Genomic DNA, 27,177 nt, shown 5'->3' on the forward strand with positions numbered 1-27,177 from the left:
CCCCCTCCCAATGTGGTGCTTTAAGTGCTGGAAGTTCGGCCATATGTCCTCTTGCTGTACTTCCAGCGTCATCTTTCGCAATTGTGGATGTCCTTCACATCCTAATGCCCTGCCTCCCATCTATATCAACTGCGGAGGGCACCATTCACCTTGCTTGCCAGACTGCAGGATACTCCAGGAAGAAAGAAAAATAATGTAATACAAGACCTTGGACCGACTGACCTACACTGAGGCTAAGAGGAAACACGAGAGGCTACATCCTGTGCATATGACGTCAGCTTATGCCACCGCTACAACAACAGTTCTACCATTTTCCGTTCTGCTGTGTACAGTTGGCTCTCAGAGCTGTCAAACTCCACCTGCCCCTGTGATTTTTTTTTGGGGGGGGGGGGGGGCGGCACTTCCCTCCCTGTTGCTCCTGCACAACCTACTTCAGGAGCAACACTCCCCAACCACTTCTCACCTGGAAAAGCATAAGTCTTCTTTGGCTCCTCTCACCAGGAAGGGATCTCTTGGGTCACTCCGTTTTCAGGTTCCTACCTGTGGCAAAGCTGACATGTGCCAGTGGCTGAAGCAACCACAGGTTGTAGGGCTTCTTGGTCCTCCTCAGTCCCTAAGACTGAATCAGTGGAGCCCTCCCAGCCAGGCAAACCTAAATAGCAGTGAGAGAAACCTAAAAAGAAAAAGACCCCCACAAACTGAGGCACTGTGGTGGCACCCACACCACCACTGCCTATAAGCTCTGTGCTTGAGGATGAGGTGGAGATTCTGGCATCCGCTGAGGACTTAGATCTTGCTGGGCTCTCAGACACAATGGATATCGATCGCACAGGTACTCATCTGGTGGCAGCAGGTGATCCTGAGGCATAGACTGCCTCATTGAGTGTTTCATGCCTTCCCCGTCTCATGACCACATAATCCTCCAGTGGAATTGTGGCAGTTTTTTCCACCACCTGACTTAGCTGCGGCAACTCTTAAGCTTTACACCTGCTTTCTGCAATGCCCTCCAGGAAACCTGGTTCCTGGTAATGCGGACCCTGCCCTCCGTGGCTATAGGGGATATTACAAGAACCATAGCGACTGTGTCAGGTGGAGTTTGCGTCTATGTCCTGAACTCAGTATGTAGTGAACTTGTGCCCCTTCAAACCCCTCTTGAAGCTGAGGCTGTCAGGATAAGGACAATGCAGGAAATAACTGTCTGCAATGTACATCTTCCTCCAGATGATGCAGTAGCCCTGAACCTGTTGGCTGCACTGGTTGATTAACTCCCTAAATCTTTCCTACTTTTGGGAGATTTTAACGTGGATAACCCCCCTGTGGGATGGCGCCATGCTTACTAGCTGATGTAGGAGGTCAAAAATTTACAGTCACAACTCGACCTCTGCCTCTTAAATACAGGTGCCCCCACACATTTCAGTGTGGCACATGGCACATATTCAGCCATTGATCTCTCGGTTTTCAGTCCTGGCCTTCTCGCATCTATCCACTGGAGAGCACATGACAACCTGTGTGGTAGTGACCACTTCCCCATCTTTGTGTCACTCACCTGGCATCATGGCCACTGATGCCTACCCATATGGGCTTTAAACAAGGCAGACTTGGAAGCCTTTGCCTCTGCTGTCACTGCTGAATCTCCCCCATGTGGTGCCATCGATGTTGTCATTGAGCAGGTCACTACAACGATCGTTTCTGCGGCGGAAAACGCAATCCCTGTTTCTTTAGGGTGCTCCTTGCAAAAGACAGTTCCTTGGTGGCCGCCGGAAGTCGCTGAGGCAATTAACGAGCATCGGTGAGCTCCACAGAGACATAAACAGCACACTTCCCTAGAGCACCTAATAGCCTGTAAGTGGCTCCGTGCATGCGTTCACCAGCTTATAAAATGATGAAAACGGGAGTGTTGGGAGATATATGTGTTGACCATTGGGTGCCATACATCAGCTTCCCAAGTCTGGACAAAAATAAGATGTCTTTTTCGGTACCAGATCCCAACAGGTGTCCCTGGCATTAACATCAATGGTGTGTTATCTACCGACACAAATGTGATTGCCGAGCATTTTACTGAGTTCTGTGTTCGAGCCTCTGTGTCGGAGAACTACCTCCCACCCTTTCGCACCCTCAAACAGTGGATGGAAAGGAAAGTCCCCCATTCACTAAATGCCACAGTGAACCCTATAACATCTCATTTATACATTGTGAGCTCATCAGCAGCTTTGCATGTTTCCCCAACACAGCTCCTGGGCCAGATCAGATCCACACTCAGATGATTAAGCATCTCTTGTCTGACTAACAAGCAACATCCCCTTGTCATCTTCAACCGGATCTGGTGCTATGGCATCTCGTTCCATCGCAATGCCAGGAGGGCACCAGCATTCTGGTGATCAAACCCAGTCAAAACCCGCTTGATGTGGATAGCTACCGGCCCATCAGTCTCACCAACATCCTTTGTAAGCTGCTGGAATGTATGGTGTGTCGCTGCTTGGGTTGGGCCCTGGAATCACTTGGCCTAATGGATCCATGGCAGGGCGGCTTCCGCCAGGATCGCTCTACCATTGATAATCTTGTGACCCTCGAGTCTGTCATCCGAACAGCCTTTTCCAGACGCCAATATCTTGTTGCTGTCTTTTTTTGACTTGCGTAATGCATACGACACGACGTGACGACGTCATATCCTTGCCACATTGTGAGTGTGGTCTCCGGGGCCCACTCCTGATTTTTATCCAAAACGTCCTGTCGCTCTGTACTTTCTGTGTCCAAAATGGTGCCTTCCAGAGTGCCCCCCCCCCCCCCCCCCCCCCCCAATATTCAGGAGAATGGCGTTCTGCAGGGTTCCGTATTGAGTGCATCTATTTTACGTGGCTATTAATGGTCTAGAAACAGCTGTGGAGCCATCAGTCTCTCCTCCTTCGTATGCGGATGACTTCTGCATTTCATACTGCTCCTCCAGTACTGGTGCTGCTGAGCAGCACCTACAGGGAGCCATTCACAAGGCACAGTCATGGGCTCTAGCCCACGGCTTCCAGTTTTCAGCAGCAAAGTCGTGTGTCTTGCATTTCTGTCAGCGTCGCACCATTTCTCCAGAACCAGAACTTTACCTTAATGACAATCGACTCACTGTAGTGGAGACATATCGATTCTTAGAACTGGTTATTGTCGCCTGATTGACTTGGCTACCTCACCTTCATCAGCTTAAGCAGAAGTGCTGGCAGCACATCAATGCCTTCCGCTGCCTGAGAAACACCAACTGTGGTGCAGATCTCTCTGTGCTACAGCAGCTCTATAGAGCCCTTGTTCAATCCTGCTTTGACTATCTGAGTCTGGTTTACGGTTAGGTGGCACCCTAAGCATTGCGTTTACTTGACCCAGTGCACCACTGTGGCGTCCGCCTAGCGACAGGAACTTTCAGAACGAGTCCAGTGATCAGTGTCCTAGTGGAGGCTGGAGTCCCTCCATTGAAGGTGAGGCGTGCACAACAGCTTGTCAGTCAGGTTGCACACGTTCGTAGTTCTCCTGCACATCCAAATTACCGCCTCCTTTTCCCAACCACTGCGGTTCGCGTGCGATCCCTTCTCTCTGAACTGCAGTCCTACCTGTTACCACCTCTCCTAGAGTTCCATTCACATACAGCTCCATGGTGTAAACCTAGGTCGCAGTTTCTTCTGGGCCTTTCTCATGGCCCTTCTCGATTCTCAACGTGTACCGGGGCCGTGAACTGGTTTACGATCATGGAGGACATACTGAACAACAGTCATGCCAGGTGGCTGCAGTGTTTTCACTGCAGAACTGGCGGCAACATCTCACGCTCTTGAGCACGTCTGCTCATACTGTGGTGAGTCATTTTTCCTATGTACTGACTCCTTGAGCAGCCTACAAGTTATGGACCAGTGCTGCCCTCACCATCCTTTGGTAGCATCCGTTCAGGAATCCATCTATGACGTGGAACGGTCCCGTGTACAGTGCTGTTTGTGTGGACCCCAGGACATGGAATACCACGCAACGAACTTGCCAACAGGCTGGCCAAACAGGCTACGCAGAAACAGCTTCTGGAGATGGGCATCTCCGAAACTGACCTACGTTGTCTTACGCTGCAGGTTTTTTTCGGCTTTGGGAGATGGAATCGCAGAACAGTACGTACGACAAACTGCGTGTCATTAAGGAGACTATGAATATGTGGAAGTCTTCAATGTGGTCCTCTCACAGGGAATCAGTTGTCCTCTGCCGGCTCCACACTGGCCATATGTGGCTAATGCAGGGTTACCTCCTCCGTCATGAGGACGCACCTTGGTGTTGCTGTGGCTCACAAATGATGGTCGTCCAGCTCTTGCTGGACTGCCCGCTTTTAGCCGCTCTGCGGCGGATTTTTAACTTTCCCAGCACCCTACCTTTGGTGTTGGGTGACAATGTGTAACAGCAGCTTTAGTTTTACGTTTTATTCGTGAGGGTGTGTTTTATCATTTTATCTAAGTTTTAGTGCATGTCCTTTGTCCCTCTGTGTCCTCCACCCTAGGGCTTTTAGGGTGGAGGTTTTAATGTTTTGCAGAGTGGCTGGCTTCTCCTTTTTATTCTCATGGTCAGCCAGCCATGGTAATCTGATCTCTTGTTTTGATCTCTTCTACATGTTTCTTGCGTGTCTCTGTGGTTTTCTTGTCCGATTTTGTCCATTTTAGTGTTTGTTGCCCTTCTGTCATTCTTATGGTTTTCTCCTTTCTTCCAGCTGTGTTTTGTATATCTCGATTATTTTACTCCTGCCCTTTGTAGAATTATTTTAATCAGAACATCAGACCGATGGCCTAAGAGATTGGTGTGTCCCCCCCCACCCCCCCCCACCCCCCGTTTTAAATCAAGCAATCCAGTCCAATAAATAGTCTTTGCACCTGTCCAGCCTAAAAGCTTCTTCACTGCCGCTAATTCCTGAGTGACCAGAGACCCACAACAGATTCGCCCTGCTGCATTCCCGTAATCTCACAAGTGTTTCATGGCATTCAGCAATGATCTGTGACCACATTGCAGGGCTGACAGATTTCGGAGCCACACGACTGCCAGAATAACTGTAATACTACAATCCTTGTATCATCTATGCAAATTCTCCTGCATTCTGTGATAGAGGATATTTCTGCTTGGAATTCTGTGACTAGCTTCCCTATAAAGATTGCTCTCTCTAGTGTAGAATATACCTTCTATGAACTGGCCTTACCCCATCCATTTCTACGTTTACCACATTCACTGTATTTGTGTGAGACTGGATATCCTAAGGTATCCAGTTATTTCCTGTTCTTAACCTGTATGCTGCTACTGCTGTCTCCATTGTAACTTAAATGTCTAAGAGGGTATGGCCAGCGTGGTCTCCATCCCAGCAGTGGGTTTGTTGCGTTTTCCACCTGTTACAGCCAAGCAGGACAGTCTCTGCACCTTGCAGAGTTCTGTAGCAGGTGCCTTCTGTTCTACTTTATTCTATCATACTGTAGCTCTGTAAATTATTATCGGTCTTAACACTGTGGTTTATATCCAGTACACACTCCTGGTGTTTAGAGCCTGCTTTTACCACAGGCCCTTCTAGTACTCATACGAATATCTTTTACCTTGGAACGTAAATTCTTTTTGAGGGGTCCACTCTAGTTTTATATCCAGGATGACTTCTACATACTTCACTGCCTCATCTACATCTACATTGATACTCCGCAAGCCACCGTAAGCTGTGTGGTGGAGGGTACCCTGTACCAGTAGTTGTCAGTTCCCCTCCTGTTCCACTCCCAAATAGAGCAAGGGAAAAACGACTGCCTGTACACCTCCATATGAGTCCTAATTTCTCGTATCTTATCTTCATGGTCCTTACACATGATGTATGTTGGCGGCATGAGAATCATTTGGCAGTCATCTTCAAATGCCAGTCCTCTAAATTTTCTTAATAGTGTTTCCTGAAAAGGACATTGCCTTCCCTCAAGGGATTCCCATTTGAGTTCCCAAAACATCTCTGTAACACCAAGTTTTATTCGAACCTACCAGTAACAAATCTAGCAGCCCTCCTCTGAATTGCTTCAATGTCTTCCTTCAATCCGACCTGGTACAGATCCCAAACACTCGAGCACCAGCATCCTTTATGCGGTCTCCTTTACAGGTGAATCACTCTTTTCTAAAATTCTCCCAATAAACCGAAATTGTCCATTTGCCTTCCCTACCACAGTTTTCACATGCTTGTTCCACCTCAAACCCCTTTGCAACATTATGTCCAGATATTTTAATGACTTGACTGTGTCAGCCTGAATACTAGTAACACCGTAGTCGAACATTACAGGTTCGTTCTTCCTACTCATCCGCGTTAACTTGCCCTTTTCCACATTTAGGGCTAACTCCCATACATTGTGCCAATGGGAAATCTTGTCTAAATTGTCTCTTATCTTTCTACAGTCACTCAACTTTGACACCTTACCAGACACCACAGCATCATCAGCAAACAACTGCTGACTGCTGCCCACCCTGTCTGCCAAATCATTTATGTATATAGAGAAACACAGTGATCCTATCACATTTCCCTGGGGGCACTCTTGATGATGCCCTTGTCTCTGATGAACACTACCCGTTAAGAATAATGTCCTGGGTTGTATTTTTTTAAGAAGACTTTGAGCCACTCACATATCTGTGAACTTATTTCATATGTTTGTACCTTTGTTAACAGCATGTCAAATGCTTTCCGGAAATCTAGAAATATGGAATCTGCCTATTGCTCTTCATCCATAGTTCTCAGTACGAGGTGCTATCCAAAATTTTTGGGACTGGTGCTGCCATCTGTTGAAAAACTTACCTGTGGGCTTATGGTCACCATCACCCTCGAAGTAGTTCCCATCCGAGTCCTCTCTAGAGTGTTAAACCGACGGCCTTTCAACTGTGGTTTCAGTTTTGGATATAGCGCGAAGTCGCAAGGTGCCAAATCTGGCAAGTATGGTGGGTGGTGTACAACCGCCATGTTGTTTTTTGCCAAAAAGGTCCTGGTGAGCAAGGACATGTGACAGGGCACGTTATCGTGATGCAGCAGCCAGTTCAGTTCCCTTGATGCCAAAGTTCGGGCCGTTGTCGCTGCACGTTTTCATGGAGCCGTCGCAGAACGTCACAGTAGTATGCGGAATTCACTGTTTGGTGGGGTGGGATGAATTCTTTGTACACAGTTTCCTTGATATAACTTTGCTTTTCACCTGTCTAGCTTTTTTGGGTCTTGGGGAGCCCGGGCTCTTCCACAGGGACAATTGTTGCTTTGTCTCTGGGTCATAACTGTAAATCCAGCTCTCGTCACCAGTGGTAACCCGTGACAAGAAGGTTGGATCATTGGTGCTGTCTGACGAAGGTCCATGCACACTTCAACATGCTGTGCCTTCTGATCGGCAGTCAAGATCTTTGGCACAAATTTTGCGGTGACGCAATGCATGCCCCAATTCATCAGTCAACATTCGTTGACATGTCCCATAACCAATACCCGCTTCATCCGCAAGGTCTAGAATGGTTCGATGTCGGTCTGCATGAACCAGTTGTTGACGTTTGGCATCAATGTCAGTGTTGTGCGGCTAACAGGTCTTCCAGTGTGAGCATCATCTTCGAGGTCTGTACGGCCGGCCCTGAACCGAGCATGCCACTCAAACACACGCGTATGGCTCATGCTCTGTCCCCCAAACACTTGTTGAATCTTTGCAAGGGTCTCCGTAGCACTTTTCTCAAGATTCGCACAGAACTTGATATGCATGTGCTGTTTTGTTCACGGATCCGTCGTAGCATCGCCACACATCAAACACAGAGTATTACGAAAATCTCTGTGGACATGCAACATGTCTTCCCAGCTGAATGACACTCCGCACACCGACCTAGCGGTGCAAAGATACACTACTCCTACTTTTCAGATGGCAGCACCAGTCCCGAAAATTTTGGATTCCACCTTGTATATCATCTGAGAAAAGAAGAAGCTGAGTTTCACATGAGCAATGCTTTCTAAAATGATGCTGATTCATGGACGTAAGCTTCTTAGCCTCAAGAAAGTTTATTATGCTTGAACTGAGAATGTGTGTTCAAGGATTCTGCAACAAACAGAAGTCAGGGATATTGGTCTGTAATTTTGCGTGTGCATTCTTTTGCCATTCTTACATACTGAAGTCACCTGCACTTTTTTTCCAGTCGCATGGTACTTTGTGCTGGCGAGAGGATAAATGCAAGCTAAGTAAGGGGCCATTGCCATAGAGTACTCTTTGTAAATTTGAACTGGGATTCCATCTGGACCTCATGATTTATTTGTTTCCAAATCTTTATGTTGCTTCTCTAGGCTATGTATGCTTATTTCTGTTGTCCATACAGGAGTCTGTCCGACAGTTAAATGATGGTATATTTGTACCGTTCTCCTGTGTGAACAGTTTCTTGAATGTGCAATTTAAAACTTTGGCTTTCGTTTTGCTATCTTCAACTGCCTCACCAGAGCAGTCAACAAGGGACTGAATGGAAGCCTTAGACCCACTTAGCGATTTTACATATGGCCAGAATTTTCTCACATTTTCTGCCAAATGTTTTCCTAAGCTGCGGTGGTGGTAGTTATCATGTGCTTCATACACAGGTCTTTTCACATACAGTCTCTACTAATCTTTGCTTGTCGCCGTTTTGCGTCCCTTTTTGAACCTAGAGTGCAATAGCCTCAGCTTCCTCAGCATCTTACAGATTTTGTTATTAAGCCATGGTAGGTCTTTTCATCCTTTATTCACTTACCAGGCATGTAACTCTCCACACCACGATTTAAAATCTGCTTAAACTTTGCCTATAATTCCTCTACATCTATCTTAATGGTACTAAGTGATGTCAGTTCACTATCTAAGTAAGATGTTAAAAACTACTTATCTGGCCTATCTAGCAGAAACCCTCACCTAGCCTTCTTGACTGATTTATTAACTTTTATAATCATAGTTGCTATAATATCACGATCACAAATTCCCATTTTTATACTGACGTTGTCGATAATGTCCGGCCTATTTGTAGCTACAAGGTTTAAGACATTTCCGTTGCATGTGGGCTGCCGAGCTAGCTGCTCAAGACAATTTTCAGAAAACGTGTTCAAAAGTATTTTGGATGACTGTCCTCCCACAATGAATCCATAGACATCCAATTTATACTCGGCAGGTTAAATTGCCTCCAACTAGTATTGCATCTGAGTATTTATGTGCTGTTGACCTTACACTGGTTAAGTTTCATTAAGGAGCTTGAGATTCCAGAACTAGTGGTATATTACACTGATGGCAACCTGTGAGAACCCTAAGTACAATTCGCCTCATGGACAAAGATTAGAGCACCCTTGGCCAGATAGACTGTCCTAAATTTGGGGTCTGGACTTCAATCCTCCTCCTCCCCCCTCCCCCTTCTGAAATCTTCTCAAAGAGAGCTATCTAAACAAACTCCACCTCTTGATCAGTGAATATCCCTGTTGGATAATTGCCATCCTAAATACTAAGACTGCAGTAGTGTTTCTTGTGTCTGCCTTTTCTGGATCTTTTTATCCAGAGAAGGGGAGTATCAGACTCCTCCCTTGTTTTCCTGTTCCCTATCTTAAGAGATACAAGGGGTCTGATTACCCTCTTAACTGTGAGACAGTCTTCTTTGGAGGTCTTAGGTTCAAGACCTTTTAGGTCCCTTCATTTATAGTTAGAAAGCCATTATTTACCTTCCTTTCCTTTTTGTTCTTTGCGAAGTTTCCTCCTTTGAACCCCCAGGCGAGGATTTGATCTTGACCTGGTCCAACATCTCAGTGACAATTTACACTTCTTAGACTGATCTATATCCAATGCAATTGTGGAAATATCTTCAATCAGTTCCACCCCTTTTGTTTGGATGTTTGAGGTCTCATAAGTCCCTCCGTTTTTGTTTTGTTTTGTTAGTATTCTCCAACTTGGTCCCAGGAGAATTAGAGATTTATTCAGTCGACACCACGGAACTGCACATTGTGCCAGGTTAATTACTCATTGTGGTCACGCAATGTTCCTGGGGCTCAGTTAAAAGTATATCTTAACACAGTTGGTTTTCTGGGAGATTTGGGAAGGGCTATGGGAGAGATGGGGTGTTGTGGAACATTGTTCATCTGCTAAGACACGGCTGGCATGGGAGACCCTCCGAGCAGCTGCACTGCAGCTGGCATACCTACAGGTTCATGCGAACTTGCAAGCCTCTCCACTTGCATGGTCAGTATTTCGACAAGGTGGTGTCCCATGGAGAGAATGACTCCGCCACTCTCTCCACGGACTTTGACACAGCACGCACCCAGATCAAAACCTTGAAGAAATGTGTAGTAAAGACCAGATTGCAGGTTTTCTTCAAAAAGACAGAATGCATGATCGACACAAATACTATTACCGCCACAGTTTGACTGCATCAAATGGGTTCCAAAATTTATGTAGTTTGTAAAATCATTTTAGAGAACATGACAGAAGAGAAACAACTAAGGTTCGCACTGTTAAATTGGAAACAAACGTATAGGACTATCTCTGAACTGTATAATAAGAGAAATGTTAGTGTCACTACACTACAGTTATTAGGCCACTGGTTCTTTATGCTGCAGGTGCAGTCTCACTAGATCAGAAAGACATGGAGCTCAGATAGCCGTTTTATCAGAAAGATATTAGAACCTAGAAAGAGCCAAGATTAGATGAGTGAAGATCAGGAGCAATGTGGAAGTGTAACGATGGCTGAAATTCTGTGGTCATATAAAACACCCACAGTCAAGTAGATTGACAAAGAAGGTGCTGATGTACTGTGAGAAACTGCATCCCAGCCATGAATATACCTGATACATTGACAAAATCAGAGAAGACCTAATGCAGTCTGGCAATACTCAGGATACTTACATGAGACAGGACCACATAAAGAAATAACAACTCAGAAATGTGTAATAGACAGAGAGAACAGAAGAAGAAATTATCTGAAGAACAGACAGCATATAAGTCGATGCTTGAAAAATGTATGACAAGACTGCAGAGATGGAAAGAGGATCCAGAATAGGTAGAGTATGATTAAGAAGAGTGAGGACACACACACTCTCTCTCTCTCTCTCTCTCTCTCTCTCTCTCTCTCTCTCTCTCTATGTATTCAAATTTTAGAGTATTTAGAGTAGATACAAAGAAACACTTTATGTGACAGAAGTGTCGCAGGGCACTAGGAGTCCATCAAGGTTTTGTTTGGCAGATGCTGGAGCCATTATTTGTGAAACACAGTGTTTAGAGTGTGTTAGACAGTCACCAGTTTTCTGTGATTCTCCACATTACGTTACATGTGTACCTTAACATGTTTGTTGAGAAGTGCTATTCAGTTCACATCTGCTCTATTGATCTGTATTTACAATCATTTTTATGTTCTTCCCTGCGTTGAATTTCCTGTAAACTTGATTGGTTTTGCATATTTCCTGTATAGTGCTAGAAAATAAACTGTGATGGTGTAGAGTTGAAATAATAGAGAGCTCTGAATACAAGTGCCTCACCAAGTTTCAGTTCTGTTTTTGTACAGCATACCTTCCATAGTTCTAGAAATTCCCATACACTATTTATTTTGTTGTTAATCTTTAATTTTTTCCTCTTCTTGCCCTATATTATCCACTTTTTTTTCTATTCATTCCATAGAATTTGTTCACTCCTCTGCCTCTTTCATTTTGTTAGTGTATCTATGAGGAAAAATGCAGAACAGGAAGGAAACAATGGCTAATAAACTTGAAGACAAGGAGTGCCTAGGCTTAACAGTACTGTAAAATTATGGTGAGGAGGAGGAGGAGAACTATTTTAGATATAAGGACTGTGAGCTTACACCTTTCGTAAAAATGTTGTGTGTGGCCTCTTTATTTTATGTCTCTGGCCACAGTATCTATCTGCAAGTTTATGTAACAGTGATACAGTAATATTTAAATGAAGCATTGGAATGTGTTATATACAATTCAGTCAGTAGTTCATTTCCCGAAACGTTAACATGCGGTTTCACAAATTGTAAACTTCTCACCACCTGTATACCATAGTAAAGATTGTATCGCAATGTTTTGCTGTATCCCACCTTAATGTTAATAATAAAAGCTCCAGAATGCTAAATCAAGACATTAAGTTAAACTACAAGTTGTGTCATTCGAAGCAACAATGAGAAACTGCACTCTCAACTGTGCGCATTAGCTGATGACTGCTCAGTCTCTTTAGGTTTTGCTACACAGAAAATATTGTAACCTTAGCAGTGTGGTGCACCACCATCCAGAATTGGAGTTCAGATTGTGGAACAAAGGAGCTTTTTAGTAATGCCCACAATTTAAATTACATTTGACACACAGTTAACATAAATATTTATTAGTTTATCCATATTAAGGGAGATCATTCATAAATATGGTAATATCCATACAAAACTATTAAGGCTTTCATGGCCACTTATTGACAAAGAGCCTGTTGGCTTCTGTCTGTCATACAAAACTATTAAGGCTTTCATGGCCACTTATTGACAAAGAGCCTGTTGGCTTCTGTCTCGGGTTCTTTAGCTGATGTTGGTTTCACTATTTTTTTCTGACTTTTCTCTAACATGAGTGGCTGGCTTTGTTGAAGCCACCAGCTATGGAGAGTGCAGCTTTGACAGTGCCAGTCACTCATACTGACAGAAAATAAGAAAAATCATCAAACAAATGTCAGACAAAGAACCCAAGACAGAAGCCAAAGGAGGTTTGTCAATACTAATACATTTGAATAATAACATTGATCTGAATTGCACAACAGAAACACACACTTAAATTATGCTTCCAATGTAAGTAGGATATGAACTAGCATCATATTATGTACAAACAAGCTAACTAGTGGTACCATTCATTTGCTTGTCTCTTGCACCCTTTTGTATCAGTTGTTAATTATGTGCATGTGTAATAAAATAGCAATTTTACACAACTAAACTATACAATGTGTACTGGTTGCCAAGTGTGTGTTAGTGTTCATTTTGTGTCACTGGTGTATTGCCACTATTCTTCATACTACTCCGGTTTTCATGGATAAACTGTGGTAGCTCTCAATGAGATCTTAAATTTAAGGTATTGCGTAGTCTGTGGTTCGAAGCGTTTAGCGGTTTGTTGGCCTTAATGACGTATTGGCCTGTCTGTCTGCTTTCATATGCTGTAAATTCTGTATTTTTTTAAATTTTCTGGCCTATTAAAACTGTATGCCAGGCCTTGACTTGAACATGAGACCTTTCTCACAGTTGCTCATACAATTCAGTGGGTGATATAACTGTACTTGTCTCAGAGATGCATCTTTTGATATATATAGATTGAATGTAATGTAAATAGTTGACGAGATTGTATTTTTAGTATATGACTACTGACTGCTTGCTTTGTGTGACTGAGGTACTAGACACTCATGCTAGCCATTGTCTACCTTATTGTGAAACCCATCAATAACACAGTTCCTCACTACCTTCTGACATTTCATGACATTTTGCTCCATCGACTAATTATGGTGAACTCCCCCCTGATGCCACTCGCCCACTCAGGCGAATGCAGCCTTTCGTGTGTAGCCTTACAATCCTTGCGTTTCATACCAACATTTATGAGCATGACGCTTGTGCTAATTTTTGTGTAGTTACAGAATGTGTGTGAGCTAAGAAAGAAGCAGTGGGTAATTTGAGCAATACCAAGATAGAAAAGTCACTCTAGACATGATGAGTTTGGACCTATCTTTTTATGTATTTGTTACCTCATAGCAGTATAAAAACCTGGTAGCAAAAGAGTGCTGTTGTTCTCACATTATATTATATTTGTGAAAATGAAGGAGACAGCTCTGATGTGCTTTATTATGGAGGCAAGACATCGAGAAAATCAAGACAGCTTTATTGGATGTCTCTACCTAAGAAAAGCATTTTACATTGTAAAATGGTGCAAGATCTGTGAAATTCTTGGACAAAACAGGAATAAACTCTAAGGAAAGATGGGCAGTTTGAAATATTTGCAAGAACTAAGAGAGAAAACTGACACTGGAAGACCAATAGAATATAAAACTTCTCTGATTAAAAGGGTGTAAGGTAGAGATGCAGTTTTTCTCTGCTACTGTTCAGTTTGTACATCAAAGAAGCAATGACAGAAATAAAAGAAAGGTTCAGTTGTGGGATTAAAATTAAAGGTGAAAGCATATCAGTTATAAAATTTGCTGATGACATTGATATCCTCAGTGATAGTGAAGAATTATCCCAGGATATTCGACCTAATGAACACAGAATATGGGTTGACAGCAAACGAAGAAAGACAACAGTTATATCTTGTAGATCTGCATTAAAACATACAATGAGTGTAAGTTAAAATTGGAGATCGTCTTTTGCACAATCAAAAAATTCCTGTACGACATAGAAAGCCTCATTTTTAAGCCAGTTTTGTAGAACATTTCTGATGGATTTTAATGAGATTGTTTAGTGCACTGCCACCAAAAACATAAACTGTTTCACTCAAAGGTATGTATAGCTATTGCGAGTCTTGCTTAGTCTTTTAAAGGATTGGTCACTCTTTTCTTTGTGACGTATATTGTGGCATTGAAATGATTGCCTTAATTTGTAGCTATCTAATTTTCCCTTTTGTGTACACGAGGCAATTAAGTATAAATATTGATGGGACTACCATGACACCCAGTTTCTTGAAGAGTGGCTACAGTGTTTCTGCAGACACCTGCTACACATCTGTTAACCTTTTTCTGCCACATAAAAACACTATTTGCCTCATTGGAGCTGCCCCAAAGCAGTATGCTATGTGGCTATTAAAAAATGCAAAATTGGAAATGAGCATTATGTTTTCACTCAAACATCCTCGAAGTTTATAGTTATATTACTCTTGATAATTTAGTGCATATAGAATCTTTGTAGAGGTTCTATGTTAATTTGGAATTGAAGTGTACACCCAGGAGTTTAACAGACATACAATCCTTATTGGTATTGCATAAACTAAAAATCACATTTTTCAGTTTCATTTTGGTGTACAGTTAATTCACTGTCTTTATACCGGATAATATAAATTCTTAGGTTGCCTTTGCTTTGTTCCATTAGGTCCTGTATCTCATTTCCAGTTGCAGTGAAAGTGCTAGCCTCAGCAGGTAGAACAGATTTACACGGCATAATACTAGGTAGGTAGGTCATTAATATAGATGCAAACAATAAGGATCACAGTATGGAGCCTTGAGGCCTGCCTCTTGAATCATCTAGGAATCCAGAGATCATACTGTTGTGTCGGCAGATTAGCCAACACAACGCACACTTAATTTAGAGGAGGCCGAAAAGCACGCGTCAACTCACGCAGGCTGGCGTTAGGTCTGAAACAGGATACGTAATGAATGCTATAAAGAAAAGTACGTAGCTGCTGGAATACTTAACTTTAATCCATCATTTGTATACAGCGTTCTTGATGATACAAGTGAGACTTTCTCTAGAAATGGTTAATGGCGCCTTGCTAGGTCGTAGTCATGGACTTAGCTGAAGGCTATTCTAACTATCTCTCGGCAAATGAGAGAGAGGCTTCGTCAGTGTAGTCGCTAGCAAAGTCGTCCGTACAACTGGGGCAAGTGCTAGTAAGTCTCTCAAGACCTGCCGTGTGGTGGTGCTCGGTCTGCGATCACTGACAGTGGCGACACGTGGATCCGACATGTACTAATGGACCGCGGCCGATTTAAAGCTACCACCTAGCAAGTGTGGTGTCTGGCGGTGACACCACACATACCATGAAAATGTACCTTCTGCTTCTTGTTATCAAAATATCATCCCATAAGAATGAGTTTATATCTTCAATGCCACAGCACCTCAGTTTATTAGAATCTGATTGACCCACAGAGTCAAGTGCCTTCCTCAATTTCATCAATAGGGCATCAACAGATGATTCTGCTTCAAAGACACCAAGTAGTGCTGAAACATTATTTTCAACTGCTTTCGGTGAAGATGAATTTTCACTGAAGCCAAACTGAGTGTTTGTCAGTGTTCCATTGCAGGTGAAGTGTTCGCAGATTTGTTGGCGCATGCAATGTTCTACTATTTCTGAAAGTATTGGTACAAGAGAAATAGAACATTAGTTGTAAGCACTTGACTTGTCTCCCTATTTATGTAGAGAGACAACTTCAGTTATCTTCAAGCAGGTTGGAAAAGAACAACACACAAAAATTCAATTTATTAACATACATTGTGATTATGATGGAAGGAATTCTGCCACCTTTTAAGCAAAATTAGGCATATCGGATGAAACAAGGAAGATATAGGAGGTAGATTAGTATAACCAAAGACGGATTCCTTGCTAAAAGAATTCTACTTTTATCAAACAGGCCTTAATTTGAAGAAGAAAATTCTGAGAATGTACATTTGGAACACAGCATTGTATGTAAGTGGATCATGATCTGTGGGGGAAACCAGAACAGATGAAATAAAAACATTTGAAATGTTGTGTTACAGCAGGGTATTCAAAATTAAGTGGACATATTAGAAGTTAGAAGCTCTTCTGCAGAGTCAACAAGTATAGAAATATGTGTACAACACTAACAATAAGAATGAAAATAATCGGTTTTTTTAAATATTATGTGATTGTATGGATAAGAAATCTATTTGCCAAGTGGCAGCAGGATAAGACACATATAAAGGTAGTAAAGTTTGCAAGATTTCAGAGCCATTGGATCCTCCTCATAGCAGGAGTGTGGAAGGGAGAGGAAAAAGGGGTGGAGTTCGGAAAAGTAGTCGGAGTCCCAGGCACACACCCCTGCACAATGAGTATGATTGTCTTTATTAGTACAAGTGCTTGCACTCAGCCCAAAATTTTGATGATTTTACAAATGGTTGTTATTGTAAATGATGATAATTTTTATAAAATGTATTATGTGTACTGGAGATTAATTTTTTCTCTGTGGCAGGTTCTGCAACGCAACCGCCGAGCAAGAGAAGAAGAAAGTGGTCGCGATCCAGACAGTTTTGACGGCCAGATGTTGTGGATTCTGTGGCGACACATTCGTCGAACTGAGAGGCGTAGAGTAAGTAGATTTCGCCACCTTGTATTTTTCTGTAGGTAAATGTTTCCTTACATTGGATGTTAATTGCATTTTGACTGTTATTGTAAAAGACAGTGGCAATAAAGATGAGTAGGACAGTCACACTTTGTATCATCATACTGGAAGGAGAGAGGGTTGAGTGTGTAAAAAAAATTTCAGTTATCTGGGGTAGTGTTATATCAAATGATAGAAGTGCCAAACTGGAAGTTTTAAACAGTAACCAAAGGATCCAGCTTCTTCTAGCAAGTGTGAAACCTAATGTGGGATGAGGGAATCCCTCTAAGAGCTAAATAAATCATGTATAAAACCTGTCTCCTGCTAATCAAGATGTATAGTTGGAGACCTGTGTCATAAATGAAACATTGGAAGCTCCAGATTGGAATATCAACAATATATAAGAAAGTGTCATAAATAAGAGAGAAGAGAGTGAAATACAAGCATGTGAAATGAAGTTCCTTAGGTTAGCTCTACAGAAAAACTGGGGGGGGGGGGGGTGAGGAAGGGGGGGGAGAGAGAGTTACAAACAAATATCTGAGGAGGCACCTGCAGGTGACCTTGACCATGGAGGAAAGAATGAGCAGTATGAGACTGAAGTGGGTTGTCATGTGAAGTGAATGCACCCAACTGGAACTCCATGTCAGTATTTGGAGATGGAGGTACCAGGAAGAATACCTGTTGGGCAGCCTTGGAAGAGATGAGCAGACCAGGCTAATGAAGGCCTCAAGAGGGGAGGGGTAGCATGGAAGCAGTGGAGACAGAAGAGCTGTAAAGGACAGAAACTAGTGGAGGCATATCGTTCACAAAATTCCTACACGAGTTGCTGGAAGGAAAACATGATGATGATGGTTAAAATTTTAGTTTGTCTTTTAAAATTATGTTATCCTGAGTAAATGTGAAAAATACTTTTCAAGAAAAAAGCACTTGGAATGTGACAGTAAGCATGACTGTAAGCAGGATTTAGAATTCTGAAAATCTTGAGCGTCATATGTTGTTATCAGCAGAGACATCACTGGTGTTCTACGAATCATAGTGTGGAATGTCAGATCTCTTAATTGGACAGGTAGGTAAGAAAATTTAAAGAGGGAAATGGATAGGTTACAAGTAGATGTAGTGTGAGGTTAAGTGGCAGGAGAAACAGGACTTTTGGTCAGGTGTATACAGGGTTATAAATATAAAATCAAATAAGGGTAATGCAGGAGTAGGTTTAATAATGAATAAAAAAATATAAATGCGGATAAGCTACTACGAACATCATAGTGAACACACGACCTGAGACGGTAAACATCTTAACTTTGCAGTCAGCACGTCTACTATTGTCACAAGCAGTATTGTTTTGCTCAAATTTAACGCATTACTTCTTTCTAGTTAAACGTGGTGCAGTGATCAAGGAAAGACAATGAAACTGATTTGTGGAGTGTAACTGAAATCTTCATTTGGCACTTAAATACAATGAATTTCACAAGATGATTCAAAATGAAAAATCTGTGTTCTCCACATTCCTCATTGTCCAGCCAGTAAAAGTTTTTAATTTTTGAGTTCTTGTAGTTAACAATGCTAAACTTTATATTTATCTTATAAATAAACTGAAAAAAACAGAACTCGTGTGCCTGTAAAGACATTTCAATAATATTGCTAAACTCAACAGTTGGAGTGCTGAGTCCCACTGAAGAATGACACAAATTCCTTGTTACGTATTTTTTATGGAGAATAAATAATTCCCTCTTCTCTTGAAGCTCACTGCTACAAGTAAATGTCTCCTTACATTTCAAACAACCATACCTTTCGAAACGTGTGTGCTAAGTAGCCAGAAAAATATACTACTGAACACTGTTCAGAGGAAAGGTCTTGCTGTGAGTCAGAAAAATACTTGTCAGCCTCAATGGTTCTCCCTTCTTCATCCATAGGGGAACCAGGGGTGTTTGGGATTTTGACGTTTCTAGAGCTCTCCAACAGCTGAGGTTCGTCATCTTCCGTTTGCAACACATAGTTGTTCAGTAACAGCATGTTGTCTGTCATTCCCACAATTTGAAGCATCATAAGGCTTCATTAGTGAGTTAATAGTACTTGTTTGAAACAAGTGCCTTAGTGTTATAACTGTTGGATTATGGTTGTTGCCTATTTCTGAGGGTACACAGAAAATAAATTCTCAAGAGCATCTTGATTCAATGTACTGGTCATTAAAAATTTAATGCTGACAGTTTGTTCCTCAAGAAAAAACTGAGCAGTAGCATTAACAGTCTGGATTAAACCCTTAATGCACGGTGGTGTCGTTATTTTAGCTGTCTTTTTGTCGGTTTTATTTATAGTACTTAAGACATCCTTTCCATTCTGTAGCATTTCCATTACTACTGGGTGTTGTTTTGATAGTGCACACCTGTATGGATTAGAGGAAAATGCTGTCCTGCTATTCAAAAATAAAACAAATTGTTCATAAATTCTATAAAAGTAGCTGTGTTCTCTGCTGTATCACTCTGCATTTTTTAGTCGCTACACAAGTTCTGATAACTGCAGCAACAGAGTGGCTGAAGACCTGGACTGCCATTTTCACATCCATTTTCTGGAATGAATCAGGTTGCAAATGACTGTCAATGAGTTTTATCATCATCCAGATTTTTTTTTTCCTCCTTTTTTTTCTTATCATTGTGATACATTTTCCTGGTGTCTTCGAATGAAACAACAGCATTGTTGGAAATGAAGTCACCACTAAGGAGGTTGTTTTGTATGCTTTTGAATAAATGTGGGACATCATAAATATAAAACAGTCTATGTCCATTCACAATGAAGTATAGCCCTTCAGGCGTAACCTGTAAATGGTTCACAACACTTAAGAGAACTAGCTCCCTGATGACAAACGACTAATTTTGGTTCTAGGTTTGTATTTTGCAATAAAATAATTAGTTCCTGTGAGAGTCCCAATAAATTTGCATGTTTTACTCCTGAATTAGACAAAAAATATGAAACAAGCAGTTTCGTTTCTAGTTACTGTAGATGCCTATAATCAAATGCATAATTTGCACTTTCCCTGTCACCCAAATCATGTAGACCTTCTACTAAATCGAGATCTTTTGCATATTCCAGATAATGCATTGTCGACATCTCATCAAAAGATACGAGGGTTGAATGAAAAGTAATGCCTCCAACTTCGTTAATCGGGTTTGGATGGGAATATTTTAATAAATCAAATACAGAAATAATCCTTAGAATGTGATCTTTAATTAACAATATTCACTTTTCCACATAATCACCAGCCAATTGGATACATTTCTGAAGCCGTCTTGGAAGAAGTAGACACTCTGTTCCCACAACCACAGTCTCACAGTTCTCTCAGTGTCTTCATCAGAAGCATAATGATGGCCCCGCAGATCGTCTTTCATTATTGGGAACAGATGGAAGTCAGACCATGCTAAATCTGGACTGTATGGAGGATGCCGACGGTGGTGAGATTTTCTCTGAAGTTCTGCTTTGGTGGCTTGTGAAGTGTGTGGTTTGGCATTGTCATGCTGCAGGAAAACATTTCCCTTTTCCTTTCCGACCCTTGTTACCTGTCGATTGTGCTTGAAATTTCTCTCTGAGTGATGCAATGATCGTCCTGAATCAGTCTGTCAACATTTTGCTTAAGAAACTCGGTGGTTGCTGTCACAGGATATATAACTCTTTGGCATGCAGGTCAGTTGTTCCTGCCTCAACATCTTTAAACTTACTTGTCCAGCGACGCACAGTACTCGCATCAACACAATCACCATAAACTGCTTTCATTCTCTGATGAGTCTTGTTTGGGGTGACACCTTTGGCTGTTAAGAATTTAATGACTGCATGTTGCATAAACCGCATTCATTGACTGACCATCTGCGCAGGGTTCCATACTTTACACTGTAACAATACAACTTTTCAGTGCTAAGGCTTCCCGCCAACTGAATCTGTAGAAAAGAGGCAACAGAACAAGCCAGTACCTGCCGCATACCAATGCTGCCAACTGTTAAAGAGTTATAAAGGTGGAGGCATTCAGTCAACCCTTGTACTACACATGCCTTTTCTAAACAGGTTTGGACACCTGTGACACCGATCCATTGTCTAATTGTGGACAGTCCAGGTAATAAGATACCCAATTTTCACAAAAATTTATATGCTGCAGGAGATTTGTAAAACAATATTAGGGAGAGATTTTTCTCAATAGAAGACCACGGACATTTTTTGCTCTTGCACTGCATTGCAGCCACTGCCCTGGAGTAATCAGATGGGAAGCAGAAACTGCTAAATACATAGGCAATATTATTTGAGCTCCTACAATGCAACAATCTACCCTTAACTTTTGACAAGTAGGAAGTTTTGTTTTTCAATGATCTGTTCATATTATGCATTTTCTGTTTCACTTTTTGCTTTCTAGGGGCATCATCATCATCATCATCATTATCATCATGTAGCATACCTAGTTTCCTTTTAATTTGTCTCACAGGCATTTCTGAGTTCTTTCAGATCTGGTAATGGTTCACACTTTTGTGGTGTTGCATTTGTTTCTGCCAGAAGGTGAGTAGCTGCACTGTATGTTCTCCTTGAAATGTTCACATTCAGTTCAGATGTAAATTTTACAGGAACTGCTGTGTGAATAAGTCATTGTTTCGTGCTGTTCATGAATTACTTTTAATCAAAATTGGCATCACACAGCAGTCTTGTGCAATTTTCCTGGGTCCATATCCAGCAGTTTGAAATTGCGTGTAACAATAACTATCTATCAGAAAAAATACAATATGTGTATATACCATTAACACATTTAGTAGCTCATTTTACATTAACTTGATAGAAAGGAATCTTTCATTAAGTATTTGCTAAGAGAGCTCTTTGTTTGCAGCCTTTTTTGAACTTCAAGCACTATGATTAATTCTAGGAATGTGGTCCTACAGCAAGGATGTTTTAAGCCTGGTCAACACTGAGCGAGCTAAATCAGGAAAAACTGCATTCTCATATGTATAGACAAATTTGAGCAGACGACATTGTCGTGTTTTGTTAGTAAACTTCACTCGCTTTCCACCGTGCGTCTGAAGTTTCTGCAAAAATTAAGAAACATGATTTGTAAATTCAATGTTAAGTGCACTGGCACTACTATGCATTTCACATCTAAGTACAAATTATTTTCCTACACAACTTTGCTTTCTTTGTCAAAACCAGCGGGCAAAATGATCCTATCTCAATATAAACGATTTACATCGTAGCTGTAATTAGAGGTCTGCACGGACAAGAAAAAACGTTACCCATCCGCTAGATCATTATCCACATCTGCCAAGTTGCATATCTGCATTCTCAGATATTAATGTTTTGTAAAGCAGTTTAACCTGCCACTGCTCTGTCAAAAGACTTGTGCCTGGCCTGAATTTTTGTCTGCTGATGTCCGCACTTGGTTATGGTGCGAATTAAGGCTGGTCATATTTCAGTGACAGTCATTTCAAATTTAAATTCTTTCACTTTGCATGTAACTTACTGTAAATGATACAAGAGTGGCAAAAACATATTTGTTCCTTATTTTTAAGTAGAAAGGCAGTTGATGAGAAGACATTTTGTACGTGATGAATTTTTAATTGTTGTTGGAAGGGGGCTACAAACACGGTAACATACAAGTGAAAGCATGGTTTGTGAGCATATTTTGGCGATGTCAACTTTGAAGAGTCACAGACGGCAAACCATAAGTATTTTAAAAATTTACTTTGTACAATTTAAAGATAACCCACTGATATCCGCAATAGAGGAAAGTTTTTTTTTTTCTTCAACACAATTATTACTGGGGATATCCGCATCCGCACAGACTTTTGCTGTAAGTAGTGTTGTTTTCAAGTAAAAGCTGTATGAGGATTATTACTGCATGGATAAAAAAAAAATTAAAATAGGCAGTGTCTATAGTTTGCATGCTATGCTCGTTCTCTTCTATTCTCCTCCCTTCATTCCAGTGTAAATGCTTGTTCACAGGTATAAACGAATGGCAGTGAATTATAGCGAATTACCTATGAATACTTGTTTGCAGAAGTGTAAACAAGATTTTACACTCGTTCACTTCGTTCGCTTTAGTGTACACCAGGATTTAGATGATGGGTATTATTCATTTATTTCACTGCGGTGATTTCAGCTCTAGAGCCATTTTCAAGTACCAAGACAAAGGTTTTGTAAAGTAATGCTTCTTAAATTGTGTTTACCAAATGTTATCACACTACGCTTTGCATTTTGTTATACATACCTTATATTGGTTTCAGTTTTCACATTGCACAGAAAAAAGCCTCTACAGCCAAAATTATGATAGTGAAGTAAGTAAACAGTTACAAAAAAGGTCAAATTGCAGCAATGATTTAATTTAAAAACAGGATCGAATGCTTAGGGCTCCTTATTAATTCATACTCGCAACTAACTTATTAATTTATGTGAATTTAAAATCCACTTCTGTAACCTTTCTTTATCTTTGACGGGAAATCTGAACATTTTTAATTCAGGATTTATCCGTCTACTCCTTCCACAGTTGATGTACTCGCAGGCACTTGGCATGACGACTCGATCCTCAAGCAACGGTATGTCAGAAACAGTTGTATTTCAGATGCCAGATGGTGGAAAGAGACTAGTGGCTGCATGCATTCAGACGAGGTTGCCACATATTTCACAGAACAGAGTGCCATCTGATGGTTGGTGCCACAAGTAAGGGTGTGACACTGTCGCCGCCTGGTGGCCATTCCCTGATAAGGGTTGCCAACTAGACCAAGCAATCGGGCAATCTGTTTCTTACATGATCTTGGGAATGCAAACGTGCAATATGGCTAAACAGAGATGGCTAGAGGACAGATGCAAGGATGTAGAAGCATGTATCACTAGGGGTAAGATAGATACTGCTTACAGGAAAATTAGAGAGACTTTTGTAGAAAAAAGAACCACTTGTATGAATATAAAGACTTCAGGTGGAAAACCAGTCTTAAGCAAAGAAGGGAAAGCAGAAAGGTGGAAGGAGTATATAGAGGGTCTATACAATTCTATGGAAATGGAAGAGGATGTAGATGGAGATGAAATGGGAGATATGGTACTATGTGAAGAATTTGACAGAGCACTGAAAGACCTAAATTGGAACAAGGCCCCAGGTGTGATAAAATTCCATTATAGTTACTGATAGCGTTGGGAGAGCCAGCAATGACAAAACTCTTCAGTCTGGTGAGCATAATGTATGAGGAATACCCTCAGACTTCAAGAAGAATATAATAATCCCAATTCCAAAGAAAGCAAATGCTGTCAGGTGTGAAAGTTACCGAACTGTCAGTTTAATAAGTCATGGCTGCAAGATACTAACATGAATCCCTTACAGAAGAATGGAAGAGCTGGTAGAAATTGACCTTGGGGGAGACCAGTTTGGATTCTGGAGAAATGTAGGAATGCGTGAAGCAATACTGATCCTATGATTTATCTTAGAAGATAGGTTAAGGAAAGGCAAACCTACATTTCTAGCATTTGTAGACTTAGAGAAAGCTTTTGACAATGTTGACAGAATACTCTCTTTCAAATTCTAAAGGTGGCAGGGGTAAAATACAGGGAGCGAAAGGCTGTTTACAATTTGCAAAGAAATCAGATACCAGTTATAAGAGTCGAGGGGCATGAAAGGAAGCAGTGGTTGAGAAGCGAATGAGACAAGGCTGTAGCCTATTTCGGATGTTATTCAATCTGTATATTAAGCAAGCAGTAAAGGAAACAAAAGAAAAATTTGGAGTAGGAATTAAAATCGACAAAGAAAAAATAAAAACTTCGAGGTTTGTCAACGACATTGTAATTCTGTCAGACACACTGAAGGACGCGGAACAGCAGCTGAACAGAATGGACAGTGCCTTGAGGATGTAAGATGAACATCAACAAAAGCAAAACAAGGATAATGGAATGTAGATGAATTAAATCAGGTGATACTGAGGGGATTAGTTTAGAAAATGAGACAGTTTTAGTAGTAAATGAGTTTTGCACTTTGGGAAGCAAAGCAACTGATGACTGTCAAAGTAGGGAAGATATAAAATGTAGATTGGCTATGACAAGGAAAGTGTTTCTGAAGAAGAGAAATTTGTTAACATTGAGTATACATATAAGTTACAGGAAGTCTTTTCTGAAACCATTTGTGTGGAGTGTAGCCATGTATGGAAGTGAAACATGGATGATAACTAGTTTAAACAAGAAGATAATAGAAGCTTTGAAAATGTGGTGCTACAGAAGATTGGTGAAGATTAGATGGGTAGATCACATAACTAATAAGGTGGAATGCAGACAGTATCAAACAGTGGAAGGTCGTGGATATGATAACAGTAATATGGAAAGGATAGATTGCTTCTCACCACATAGAGGAGGCCCTGAGTGGCAGAATGCCACAATGAAAAAGACTGCTTAAGCATTAAAGTTTCGTACAAATTTCTCCTTCCAACACACAAAATACAAACACCTTCACAAAAGCACAATGCTCACAGTGGTCACTGTCTCAAGTCACTGGAGATGATGCGAGCAGCAATCTGCTGTGGTGGGTAGTGAAGGTAAGGATGCAGTATGCAATAGGGAGGGATAGCAGTGGTGGGAAGGATGTTGTGTTGCTAGCTGGAGCGTGTGGGATGTGTTGGAGACAGGATAGACTGTTAGGTGCAGTGGTGTGGACTGTACTGGAGGGGGGGTGGGGGGTTCCAGGGAAAAGACTATTAGCAGTGTTGTTGGGACAGAAGGAGTATGTAGTGCTGAGCTGGGAGTAGGGAAGACAATAGGCAGGTGGAGGACAAGGACTAGTGAAGGCTGAGGCCAGGGGGTTACAGGTATGAAGGATATGTTGTAAGGAGAGTTCCCATCAGCACATTTCAAAAAAGCTGGTGTTGGTAGGAGTAATCTAGATGGTACAGGCTGTGGAGCTGTCATTAAAGTGAATACATCCTGTTGGGTAGCATGTTCACCATCTGGACGGTCCAACTGTTTCTTGGCCACAGTATGGAGATGGCCATTCATGTGGATAGACAGCTTGTTTGTTGTAATGCCCATGTAGAGTAGCTCTGTCGGTGACGTGGTAGGAGATGCCTGTGACCAGACCGGAGTGGTGGTGGTGGTGGTGGTGGTGGTGAAAAGTATCAGTGTGAAAGGAGAAAACGAAGGTCAAAGAAGAGATTTTCTTGGGCCAGCATTTTTGATGTTTTCATTTGTGTTTGCAGTTTGGAACATCCTTCACATGAGTAGTCTTAAGGAGAAAATTAGGCCAGATTTTAATTTTAGTGTTCTTGTTTTCAACTGGTGATAGGAGATGGCTGTCAGTAAAGAATGATTTCATGTGATACAGTTTTCTGTGAAGAAAAAGAAAAGCCATGTAGAGAACACTGTTCTGCTGATAGTTTGGGCAACCTGTAGCAGCACAAGAAAAGAAAAAAAATTCAATGATATTGATGCAATCTTTGATTCACAGAGATAAAAATTTGTGTGCTATTTTGCAGCATAACTCAAGTTGTATCATTTTGGGGGAATAGACACTAAATCCTGGACAAAATAGATGTTTCGCACTCTTCACACAACTGGAATTTTGTTTTACTTTTGTCACACTTTCATGAAAGTTTTAATTTACACAACTTGGATAAATACAGTTCTTGACTATCACACTGACCCAGATTCTTTTAATAAATTAGAAACAAACAGTTATTGGGTGTGAGGTTTTAGTGCCGTAGTGTTTAACATCAGCATTAACTTGGTCCACACCAGGCTATCAATTCACATTTTCTAGCTCCAAGGGCTATCACCTGGGCCTCCAAGGGATTTCACCTGGCAGTGGTATTGGTCTGCAGACTGAACCAAGTGAGGGAGACCAGCTGCCTTGCAGGTTTGGTGGGGGACCGTAAGCTACAGGAATAAACTCGGATAGAAAATCTCCAGCTATGTTAGGCCTAATGAGCCAATAGTGGGATGCAATTAAATTACTTTTGATGTAGAAACAAGTATTGTAATGTTTTAAGACAACTATATTTCTCAGAGTTCTTCCCCAGTATTTGTGCTTGTTTTCCTCAGTTACCTTATTCTTTACAAAGGCTCAAAGAAGTACAACATTGTCAAGTTTGCAATATGCCACAGGCAACCACAGAAGTTCAATTTCTTGTTCAGTGAGTGTAGTACACTTTCCAAAAGGTATTCTTGTGACCTGAAATGTCGTCAC

The 27,177-nt window shown here is 41.4% G+C and overlaps 1 protein-coding gene across 3 annotated transcripts in view; it reads left to right on the plus strand.

Annotated features, from left to right (window-relative positions):
* Positions 1-27,177, plus strand: part of LOC126092014 (DDB1- and CUL4-associated factor 8-like) — a 138,333-nt gene that overhangs the window by 107,902 nt on the left and 3,254 nt on the right. For all 3 annotated transcript variants that reach the window (XM_049907394.1, XM_049907395.1, XM_049907396.1), the window contains one exon: positions 16,878-16,994. In XM_049907394.1, the coding sequence (XP_049763351.1) occupies positions 16,878-16,994 (117 nt within the window). The remainder of the gene's footprint in view (positions 1-16,877; positions 16,995-27,177) is intronic.

The sequence above is a fragment of the Schistocerca cancellata genome, chromosome 7 (assembly GCF_023864275.1).
Source record: "Schistocerca cancellata isolate TAMUIC-IGC-003103 chromosome 7, iqSchCanc2.1, whole genome shotgun sequence".
NCBI classification, from domain to species: domain Eukaryota; kingdom Metazoa; phylum Arthropoda; class Insecta; order Orthoptera; family Acrididae; genus Schistocerca; species Schistocerca cancellata.